General features: G+C 36.5%; 1 protein-coding gene across 4 annotated transcripts in view; it reads right to left on the bottom strand.

Moving 5' to 3' along the window:
• RAD17 (RAD17 checkpoint clamp loader component) overlaps window positions 1-12,374 on the bottom strand; it is a 31,639-nt gene that overhangs the window by 13,982 nt on the left and 5,283 nt on the right. For all 4 annotated transcript variants that reach the window (XM_082652251.1, XM_082652250.1, XM_082652252.1 and 1 more), the window contains 6 exons: window positions 11,594-11,750; window positions 7,595-7,731; window positions 7,065-7,117; window positions 6,851-6,976; window positions 6,688-6,757; window positions 1,299-1,410 (listed from right to left, as the gene is read on the bottom strand). In XM_082652251.1, the coding sequence (XP_082508377.1) occupies window positions 1,299-1,410; window positions 6,688-6,757; window positions 6,851-6,976; window positions 7,065-7,117; window positions 7,595-7,731; window positions 11,594-11,750 (655 nt within the window). The remainder of the gene's footprint in view (window positions 1-1,298; window positions 1,411-6,687; window positions 6,758-6,850; window positions 6,977-7,064; window positions 7,118-7,594; window positions 7,732-11,593; window positions 11,751-12,374) is intronic.

Here is a 12,374-nt window from a genome sequence, read left to right as displayed (position 1 = left end):
AGCCCATGCTCCGCAACAAGAGAAGCCACCACAATGAGAAGCCTACGCACCGCAACGAAGAGTAGCCCCTGCTCGCAGCAACTAGAGAAAGCCCGTGCACAGCAACAAAGACCCAACGCAACCAGAAATAAATAAATAAATAAATAAATTTATAACAAAACAAAAACAACTCAGAATGCATGACTTCAGAAAACCAGCCTGGAGTATTAGAAAAACACAGGATCTAGGTTTGAATCCTACTATTGTCTATCTCATTAGGCTGGTCTGAGAATTAAATGAAAAAAAATATAATTGCTAATACAGTTCCTGACCCACTATTATTTTCTTCCCTCTGAAATTTCTAAGCTCAGAGCAATAACGTTATAAATGGTAGTTAAGATCCCAAACTGACCCATCCCTAATTCTAGTAGTGAACCTAAGCACAATTTACATTTATGTTTCTACAGCAAGAAGCAGAATTCTGGTTTCAGTTGTGTTAAGATGTCTATTTCTGTAGAGTTATTTTGAAAAACAAAGATGTAACTAAATGAACAGGTTACACTTGTGGGTAGAAACTAGGATTTCACGTGGATTTTGAGAGCTCCAAAGAGATTTTAATTTTTTAAGGTCAATTCCTCAATGTTAAGCATCATGTAGGTCACTTGTTAAATGTTTTCTGATGAAAACTGTATGCAGTAAACTATGATCATTAAGAGCAAAAATTAACTCATTGCTATTAGTGGGGCTCTTTACTATAACATGGCTAGGGACCCCTTTTATATATTAACAAGTGGAAATGCATTTGTTAAACATATCATATATGAACTATTATTAAATTCATTAACAGCTGGCCATTTGAGCACTGAATGTGTGTCAAGCACTGGAATAAACACTCTACAAGGATTACCTCACTCTTCACACATCTCAATCAGACAGGTTCTCATATAAAAGGTGAAAAAATAAAGGCATGGAAAGATTAAGTAACTTGCAAGATTCAGTCACTGAAAAGTGGCAGAGCCAGGATTTTCTCTCAGGAAGTCTCATTCCAAATTAACTTTGAAAGGTAAAGTGGCAAACCACGTAAATAAATCAGCTTTTGTCTCAGATATATAAATATATATGGTGACACATTCATAGTGGTGTGTGTATGCATGTGTACATACATAATTTTATTACACTGTCTCAATAAAAAAATCCTAAGTGGAGATAGGTATATACCAATTTTAAGTTAAAATGTTTAGTTTAATTTCATTTCATGAACAATTAAGAAAAAGTTAGTCACCTATATAATACCATAAGAGTGTATATTTTCCAGTTACCTGTTGAAGAAGAAAACTGGAGGCTGTTTATTGCACTTCTGATATCACCAGAACATCCTTGACAGAGCAACTCTAGAGAAGTTTTATCAGGGACAACAATCTTTCCTCCATCCTAAAATGAAAAAATTAAAATTAAAAAAGCTATTTTCTAAGCAAAAAACAAACAAAACCACCTATTTTCTAAACTTAATGGAAGTATAATAGAATCTTTCCAATTTGAATGCTAAAAAGCCTACATGTTAAACGACAGTCTGCTTATGAAGGTACAAGTGTCAATGACATCACAGTTTAAGGTAAAATTTCAAGGTTATAAAATATCATTTTACTTTTTTACTTGGACTAGGTTATATTTTGAAGTTCTCTCTCTTTTACTATATACATACATATATACAAATATAGATAAACACACACACTCACACACATATGCATAAATACGATATATCACCTATCACACCCTTGGTAGATCAAGTATAAGACAAGAAAAACTCATCCTCTCTTCCCCCTCAGAAACTCCTAATAGTTTACTGACAACATAACTTAAGCTGAATTCATGTGATTGTTCATAGATGATCCCATTTCAGCTCTTGACAGAAAAACAGTACTGTGCTATGACCTTCAATATATTTTTAACTTTATTAACTAAAGCTGTTTCAAAAGTTCTTTATGAAAGTTATCCTTTTGCTCTACAGATCCCAACTTTCTAACATGTGTTAACATTTTAGGAGGAGCCTTTCCAGACCACTTTTTGTGCACACGTATCTGTAAGTAAATATAGTATCTGTAAGTATATTCAGAGTTAGTTTTTTAAATATAAGTGGGATCATATCATATGTATTATTCTATGAATTAATACCATTCTTTGTTATCTTTCTATGTTAGTACCTTTAAGTCTATATAATTTTTTAAAAAATGTTATGGGTAGACAGTAATTTAACTAGTATTTCCCCCAATGAAGGGACATTTACATTGTTTCCACTTTTTTACTATTCCAGACCTATATATATACTATATATACAGCTGACCCTTGAATAATGTGGGGTTAGGGACACCAGCCCTCCCCTCACAGTCAAAAATCCAAGTGTAACTTATAGTTTTCCCTCTGTAGCCGTGGTTCTGCATCCTCGGATTCAACCAATCATGGATCAGGTAGTACTGCAGTATTCACTACTGAAAGAAATGCACATATATGTGGCCCATGCAGCTCAAACCCATGTTGCTCAAGGGTCAACTGTATACCTTTGCCAACATGCATGAACATTTCTGTAGAAGCAGAGGGCCCTTCAAAGTGTCTGTAACATTTACCAGTTTTATTTTTCCTAGCAATGGTAGGTGAGAGTGTTCATTTTTCCATATCTTTGGCAACCCTGTATATAAATCTTAAATTTTTTGTGCTCTGATATGTGAAAAATGTTACCTGGTTTAAATATGAATTTCTCTGATTACTATGTAGGGCTGAACACCTCTCATGTTTACTATCCATTTGTATTTCTTTGTGTACTGGCTTCTGTTCTTAGCCTTTTTTTTCTTGTAGGCATATTTTTATGTATTCAGATATCAGTGGGGCTTCCCTGGTGGCGCATTAGTTAAGAATCCGTCTGCCAGTGCAGGGACACAGGTGCGAGCCCTGGTCTGGGAAGATCCCACATGCCGCGGAACAGCTAAGCCCGTGCGCTGCAGCTACTGAGCCTGAGCTCTAGAGCCTGCAAGCCACAACTACTGAAGCCTGTGCTCTAGAGCCTGTGCTCCGCAACAAGAGAAGCCACTGCAATAAGTCCACGCACCGCAATGAAGAGTAGCTCCCACTTGCCGCAAGTAGAGAAAGTCCGCACACGGCAATGAAGACCCAACACAGCCAAAAGTAAAATGAATAAAAAATAAAAATATATATTCAGGTATTAGTGCTTTTCTGTTAAAAAACTGCAAATATTTTCTTTCATTCTCATGCTCGTCTTTTATCTTTACCATGCCTTCTGTCATTTACTAAGTTTTCCATTTTTTTTGAAGTAAATCCATGGCTTTTAGGTTTTGTTTCTTGCTTAGAAGACTTTCCCCCAACCCAAAGTATTTTTTCCTAATACTCTTCTAATTTTTGTATTTAAATCTTTAATCAAGGTTTAAATTATTTTTGTGCATAGTATGAACTAAAGAGGCAACCTTATGTTTTCCTATATGAATATCCAATTGTTCCAACACCAGTTGTTAACCATAATAATCTACTCTCCTTCCCCAGTGATGTAAAATGCCATTTCCATTATATAAAAAATTCCCATTTACACATACTGATCTATTTCTGTGCTGTCTTCTCATTTTATTCTTCCATTTGTCTATTACTGTGCTAATACCACACTGCTGTACTTCCTAGAGTTTCATCATATTATGTTCCAATACCTAGACAGCAAGTCTCTCTTCATCACTCTTTTACAAAATTTTCTTGCTCATGCCTTCTCTTCCAGATTAACTTTATTTTTATTGGGAATACGTTTACCTTAAAAATTGTTTTGAGAGGAGTACTTGTTTTTGAAAAATTCTAGATATGGATTACTTGCCAGTAAGGAAATATAATTTGAAATTATAATCCTTGGCAGCTGAAGAAAATACTATGGATGTTAATTACTGTGAACATGGCAAATATGGCTAAGATGTATGATCAGCAGTTCCTTCCACACTTTACATACCTAATGATATCAGAAAAGACTAAAGATCTTTCTTCCTATGAATACAGAGAAACATTTAGACTTAAAGAAAAACACTTAAGATATTCAACACTCTTTCTTATTATAACTCATTCACTTAAGACGTCAACACTCTTCCCTAATATAATTAACTAAGCTACAGAATACCAGAGATTAAACTCTCCTTTAAATCTTCTTATACTATCATTATCATCCTTGGAGACTCCAGACAGTATCATAATATTTGATTTTCTTTTTGATTTATATTTACATGTAAATATTGTGCTTGCTGCTGCTCCTTTTATGTAACATATCAATGATGATATCAAAAGTATACTAGTTCTAAAATTCTTGCTGGTCAACTATTTAAGGTAAAGCACATTAACCACATGACAAAGAAGTTATGGTATCTCCTTTTACTAACTTGCTAGAGTAAATGCCATTTGCAATTTAATGACTTAGTCTAAAAAGAAGTTGTAAGTAATGTGATACAGTAGTATGATGCTGACTATTTTTATTTCTTCAATGTTTAATAAATATTTAAATATAGTTTATAATTATCATGCTTATAGTAGAAAACAGAGATTTTTTTTCAAAAGGACAATAAAAAAATCACAAGTCATCCTACCATCCAGAATAACACCCAGCATTTTTATGTATTTCTTTTAGTATGTATAGGTTTATGTATATATGTGCATTGTGTTGTCATTGACAACTGTATGTTTTGTTCTAGCACAGTGAATTGGAGTCAGAACAAAACTTAAACTCATCTGATACTTAATAGTCATGGAATATTATTCGAGTTATTTCCCTCCAAAGTTCAGCTTCCTTACCTATAAAATGGGGATAATTCTATATGGTTGTGGTGAGGGTTTAATAAGATCAGGTATGTAAAATTACTTTGCATAGGGCTTGACAGATATATCAAGGGCTGGAAACATCATTTCTATTGTTAGAATTATCATATAACTTCACATCTTGTTATTTTTAACTTGACATTAAATTGTATTTCCCCATGTCACTGAATATTTTCAAAACGCTAATTAATGACATAATAGTTCACCACAGTAACTGCTCCCTCTATTCCTGGACTCAGGGTGTTTCTAATATTTCACTATTAATACTTGTACTTATTCAGCTAGGTGCTCTACATGCATACATTATTCTGTTTAATCCTCAAAAATAACCTCTCCCTTGGAGACTTCCCTCAGTTCCTGTGATCCAGCATTCCAAATATATTATGATGTAAGATCCAGTTGATTTATAGCAGTAGGGCCCCCTAGAACCATGCTACTTGGAGTAGAAGTTTCATCAATTTATTTTAACATCATCTTGATTTGAAAGATAGAAAAAAATGATGCGTTAAAAGTAACAGCTATGGGACTTCCCTGTGGCGCAGTGGTTAAGAATCTGTCTGCCAATGCAGGGGACACGGGTGCAAGCCCTGGTCTGGGAAGATCCCACATGCCGCGGAAAAACTAAGCCCATGCACCACAACTACTGAGCCCGTGCTCTAGAGCCCGCAAGCCACAACTACTGAGCCCGCGTGCCACAACTATTGAAGCCCGCGTGCCTAGAGCCCGTGCTCTGCAACAGGAGAGGCCACCGCAACGAGAGGTCCATGCACCGCAACGAGAGGTCCATGCACCGCAACGAAGAGTAGCCCCTGCTGGCCGCAATGAGAAAGCCTCCATGCAGCAACGAAGACCCAAAGCAGCCAAATAAATAAATAAATAAATAAATAAAATTTATGGGGGAAAAAGTAACAGCTATTTCAGGGACTTTGCTGATGGCGTAGTGGATAAGACCCTGTGCTCCCAATGCAGGGGGCCTGGGTTCAATCCTTGGTCAGGGAACTAGATTCCACATGCATGCCACAACTAAGAGTTCACATGCCACAACTAAGGAGCCTGCCTGCCGTAACTAAGACCCTGCGCAACCAAATTAAAAAAAAGAAGAAAAAAAAAACTAACAGCTATTTCAGAACAATGTTAGTATACTTAACACTATTGAACTGGATGGTTAAAAATGGTTAAGATATTTCTAATACATAATACAGCTAATAATACTGTATTACATATTTGAAAGTTGCTAAGAGAAAAAAATCTTAAATGTTCTCACCACAAAAAAGAAATGGTAATTACATGACATGATGGAGGTGTTAGATAACCTATGGTGGTAATCATTTTTCATTACATAAGTTTATCAAATCAATGCGTCATAAACCTACTTAAGTTTAAACTTACTTAAACTTACATGATGTTATATGTCAGTTATATCTCAATAAAGCTGGAATAAAATGGTTAAGATGTTAAATTTTATGATTTTTTTTATCAAAATAAAAAATATATTAAATCTTTAAAAAGTGACAAGACAAAAGTAGAGTTGGACTGTTGCTGACTAATGGATGTAGATGCCAGAAAACAGCTTCTTGATAACAGATACAATTTAAAACACTAAGCCAAGCAAAGGGAAATTTACCTCAATGTGAAAAAGAAAACTAAGTTTAAAAGTAGAAAAAGGTTAAGGATTTTTAAAATTAGTATTTCCTACATTTTCTAAAATGACGTGCTTTATGAGTGTAATTAAAATTTTTTAATTTTAAAAACTGAAATAGTTTGTGTCTCTAACTCCTCAAGTTTATATAATACTACTTAAGTTTGGCTTTCTATAATTACAATGTAAGATTCAAATTAATCAGTTCTTAAAAGACTTACCTTATTAGCTTCTTTTGTCACTATTCGATTAAGAAACTTCATCATAATTGTTGGTGCCACAGGGTTGAAACTGTGAAAGTTTTACAAAGAAAGATAGTGGTTATGTGATTAATTTAAAAATACAGTATGTATATGAAATTTTAAGCAGAAATTTCATTCTTACCTAATATTTGATATAGCACACTCTTCCTGAATTTCTTTGGGAAACAGTAACCTTTGATTATTACCTCCACTGAGACTGTCAGAGATTATAAATATTAGAGGACATCGACCAATCTGCACGTACTTCCTAAAATAACAAAAGACAGCAAGCAAGGTTGAAATTTAAACCACCTGCCATTTAATCTGGAGTTTTAAAAAAGTTCACTGAAACTCACCTCAGAACTTCATGTAATGTATGAGAATCTCGATAAAACTGGTTAGGTAAATCCTACCAAAAACAAAGGAGAAACATTAGCTCAGTTTTATTCCCATGTAAATTTATTTTCAGATTTATATTTACCAAAACAGGAGAAATGTTATCTATTCAATGTACTGTAACCAGAACTGTTGTAGAAAGGGAGACATCAAATAGCTGATGTCCTAAATAGTAATACACATCAATGGGATTTTGATAGCAAATTCCTTAGGATCACTACAGATTATAATATTTTTACTAAGACGTCACTTTCTAAATATTTTTTGCCTTTCTATACGTAGGCCATTAAATTTTTAAAGTTCATTAACCTATAGCTACTCTATCCAAGTTTACTGCAAGAAACTTTAGGTTTCTTCTATTGCACAAAGCCTTTATGTTATATTTTACCAGTACTAATACTATGGAGAGAGTAAATGTCATTATCACATAAAATATATCTTATAATTGTTTACTCAATAGTTATAGAAGAATTTCAAAAGCTGTCCTTACTTCAACTAGAATTATCTTCTTATCAGTTCTCAGATCATCTCCAAGCATTTGTAGTTTGTTATATTTTGTCGCTCTTAGTAGAAACTCTTTAAAAACTGCTATCTGAGACTGATAAGGAAATACATGGAAGCTTGATTCTGAAAGGAAACATATTTAACACTTTTATTTTCAACCAATTATATACACATCAATATTATACATATGTACGTAATATAGATATACATTAATGAATACATTTACATATACATGAATGAGCACACAATATTGTAGACTTTTTCAATTAGGCAAAACAGTTCAAATTTAAAATATTCATTTCAAAAGACAAGTCACTATGAACAACAGTAACTTTTCTGTACCAATGAATGTAATATGGAGTTAACTGATTTCAGAACACAGCTGTTAGTATAAAAGTCATACAATTGGTAAAAATATTTATGACTCTGCCTACACACTGAAGATTCTCCCAATTAGTGCATGACTATAAATGAGCTGTTTTCAATAATAGTAAGTTTTGGGCTTCCCTGGTGGCAGTGGTTAAGAATCCGCCTGCCAATGCAGGGGACACGGGTTCGAGCCCTGGTCCGGGAAGAGATCCCACATGCCGCAGAGCAACTAAGCCCGTGAGCCGCACCTACTGAAGTCTGAGCGCCTGGAGCCTGTGCTCTGCAAGAGAAGCCACTGCAACGAGAAGCCCATGCACCACAACGAAGAGTAGCCCCCACTCTCCACAACTAGAGAAAGCCCATGCGCAGCAACAAAGACCCAATGCAGCCAAAAATAAAAAATAAATAAAATAAATAAATCTATTTAAAAAATAATCAGTTTTAATGACAAAAAGAGAATGACTGATTAGTGAATTTGGGAATAAGGGAAGAAATATTTTATACAGAAGACTGTAAATAAAGACTTCCTAACAGGATAGAGAGCCCATAGATAAACCCATGCACATATGGTCACCTTATCTTTGATAAAGGAGGCAGGAATGTACAGTGGAGAAAGGACAGCCTCTTCAATAAGTGGTGCTGGGAAAACTGGACAGCTACACGTAAAAGTATGAGATTAGATCACTCCCTAACACCATACACAAAAATAAGCTCAAAATGGATTAAAGACCTAAATGTAAGGCCAGAAACTATCAAACTCTTAGAGGAAAACATAGGCAGAACACTCTATGACATAAATCACAGCAAGATCCTTTCTGACCCACCTCCTAGAGAAATGGAAATAAAAACAAAAATAAACAAATGGGACCTAATGAAACTTCAAAGCTTTTGCACAGCAAAGGAAACCATAAACAAGACCAAAAGACAACCCTTAGAATGGGAGAAAATATTTGCAAATGAAGCAACTGACAAAGGATTAATCTCCAAAATTTACAAGCAGCTCATGCAGCTCAATAACAAAAAAACAAACCCAATCCAAAAATGGGCAGAAGACCTAAATAGACATTTCTCCAAAGAAGATATACAGACTGCCAACAAACACATGAAAGACTGCTCAACTTCATTAATCATTAGAGAAATGCAAATCAAAACTACAATGAGATATCATCTCACTCACACCAGTCAGAATGGCCATCATCAAAAAATCTAGAAACAATAAATGCTGGAGAGGGTGTGGAGAAAAGGGAACACTCTTGCACTGCTGGTGGGAATGTGAATTGGTACAGCCACTATGGAGAACAGTATGGAGGTTCCTTAAAAAACTACAAATAGAACTACCATATGACCCAGCAATCCCACTACTGGGCATATACCCTGAGAAAACCATAATTCAAAAAGAGTCATGTACCAAAATGTTCATTGCAGCTCTATTTACAATAGCCCAGAGATGGAAACAACCTAAGTGTCCATCATCGGATGAATGGATAAAGAAGATGTGGCACATACATACAATGGAATATTACTCAGCCATAAAAAGAAACGAAATTGAGCTATTTGTAATGAGGTGGATAGACCTAGAGTCTGTCATACAGAGTGAAGTAAGTCAGAAAGAGAAAGACAAATACCATATGCTAACACATATATATGGAATTTAAGGAAAAAAAAACGTCACGAAGAACCTAGGGGTAAGACAGGAATAAAGACACAGACCTACTAGAGAACAATTTGAGGATATGGGGAGGGGGAAGGGTAAAAAAAAAACAAAAACAAAAACAAGACTTCCTAGGGACTTCCCTGGTGGTCCAGTGGTTAAGAATCTGCCTTCCAATGCAGCAGACATGGGTTCAATCCCTGGTCGGGGAACTAAGATCCCACATGCCGTGGGACAACTAAGCCTGCACGCTGCAACTACTGAGCCCACGTGCCACAACTAGAGAAACCTGTGCACTGCAATAAAGACCCAACGCAGCCAAAAAAAAAAAAACCCCAACTTCCAAGATTGTCAAAAGTAATGTTACTGTTAGAAAGCAGTAAAATTTCCAAGAGTATGTGATACTATGAGCATAAGGGTATTGTAAGGCCAGCAGGTCCGGGGAAGGGCCCAGGGAGCCAGACGGAACCCCCGCCAAAGTGGCTGATGCAACCAACACCTGACATTGCCACACCACTCGGCCCGGTCTTCCCGCTCCCCGAGGAGCGGAACCAACGGCTCTGAGGCTGATGCAACCAACACCTGACATTGTCACAGCACCCGAGAGATTACCAAAAAAGAGCTGCTTCACACAGCAAGCACCTCCCCTGCGTCCACTCCTATAAATTTTGTTCGCGCCCACACCCGGGTGCGACTACTCTGGCCCCTTTCTCTCGGACTAGTGAACCTCGCCCGGGAGCATTCCCAAATAAAGCTTGTTTAAGCTCTCCTCCGTTTTTGGTGCCGTTCCTTACAGGTATGCATACTAAAGATAAGTACGCACAGAGAATATTAAAGAAGAGCCTGAAGAAAGAATTTTGAGGAATACTGCACATTAGAATATAATCATCCTTCTACAGAACCCCTTGCACTTCAAAATGGCCTAGAAGATTTGGATACCCCTAGCTTAGTTACCTAAAGCAGCAGTAAGACAGATATGAAAGTTAAAAATGATCGTGCTGGAGTTTATGAGCATATATGTGAAGTTATATCATACTATGTCTTTAAATTGATACTATCATTATTTTTGGATGTTTGTCTTAACGCCCCTTTTCGAATTCCAAAGACCATCTTTGCCTTATACTTTGATTTGATTCTAAGAGGTCTGATCTAAACTCTTGTTTGGAGGCAAGTTACTTTAATATATTTTAAGGCTTGATTTACACTTAAACAAAGAGTTCATTTATACAGCCAGAGCCTGGGAAAAAAGTACATAAATAATGCAAACTGATTAGCTTGTTATCTAACAAAACAGTTAAAACATTTAATCCTTAAAAACATCCCACTCTCCTTTGCTGGAGGGACCCTTCCTTCTCCTAAAATTACTTCTCTCTGAACCTAGGAAGTATGTGAGAAAATGCACACATATAGTTTCATCTGATTGCTACTCTGACTTTGTGAAGCAGTTGGTAGTGGGCAAATGCCAGTCTAGCGTAGAGGTGGCAATATATACCTTCCTCTCAAAAACATATACCCTGGGACTTCCCTGGTGGCACAGTGGTTAACAATCCACCTGCCAATGCAGGGGACATGGGTTTGAGCCCTGGTCCAGGAAGATCCCACATGCCACGGAGCACCTAAGCCCGTGTGCCACAACTACTGAAGCCCGCGTGCCACAACTACTGAAGCCCGCATGCCTAGAGCGCGTGCTCTGCAACAAGATAAGCCACCGCAGTGAGAAGCCCATGCATGGCAACGAAGAGTAGCCCCTGCTTGCTGCAACTAGAGAAAGCCCGCGCACAGCAACGAAGACCCAATGCAGCCAAAAATAAATAAATAAATTTTAAAAACAAACAAACAAACAAAAGAACCCATATACCCAATAGGATCTTAGAAATCTTAAAGATATAGATGGGGGGCTTGTTACAAACCTCCTGTAAACCAGACTTTCCCCAGTATTTCCACTACCTTCAGAGTAAACCTTACCAGGGTTAAATATCTCCTTGAAATCATCTTTTTGGAATTGTGGTAAAACTGGATTAATCCACTCTTGTACTTGAATACCATGCTCCTTTGATAGTATTTTTATAGTTGTTGTTTTTCCACATCCAGGGGGTCCTGTTATTAATAAAATAGATCCACCCTAAAACCAAATATAAACATGAATAAAAAATCAAAATCATTGGAATGCTAGATTATGTATGAATATTCTTTTTAAATATTTATTACCTCTACAGATATTTACTGAATGTCAGGTATAAGCAGACTAAATTTCACGATGCTAGCTGGAATAAACCAGCTTTAGATAAGAGAATCTTATTTCCTGAACTTCTAAGCATAGTTTCTGATAATTCCTCAATTCTTGCATTATGTTCCTCCCAAGGACTACTCAGTAGCCAAATTAAAACAATTTCAGCTAGATTAAAGAGGTAATGTCTAAAACAAGTATTTTTAGGGGTTACCTGAACTCATAAAATTCAATCTTAATACAGACCTCTCTTTGGATTATATACTTCAATATTATATAAGTATAATATTCTTATGGAAAAACCTCAGTTTAGATATCAGATTCTTTAAGAAATGTATATTAAGGGCTTCCCTGGTGGCATAGTGGTTGAGAGTCCGCCTGCCGATGCAGGGGACACGGGTTCATGCCCCGATCCAGGAAGATCCCACATGCCGCGGAGCGGCTAGGCCCATGAGCCATGGCCGCTGGGCCTGCGCGTCCAGAGCCTGTGCTCCGCAACGGGAGAGGCCACAACAGTGA

Source organism: Grampus griseus (assembly GCF_964374135.1).
Source record: "Grampus griseus genome assembly, chromosome: 3".
Lineage (NCBI taxonomy): Eukaryota > Metazoa > Chordata > Mammalia > Artiodactyla > Delphinidae > Grampus > Grampus griseus.
This window is presented reverse-complemented; position numbering and strand designations above follow the sequence as displayed.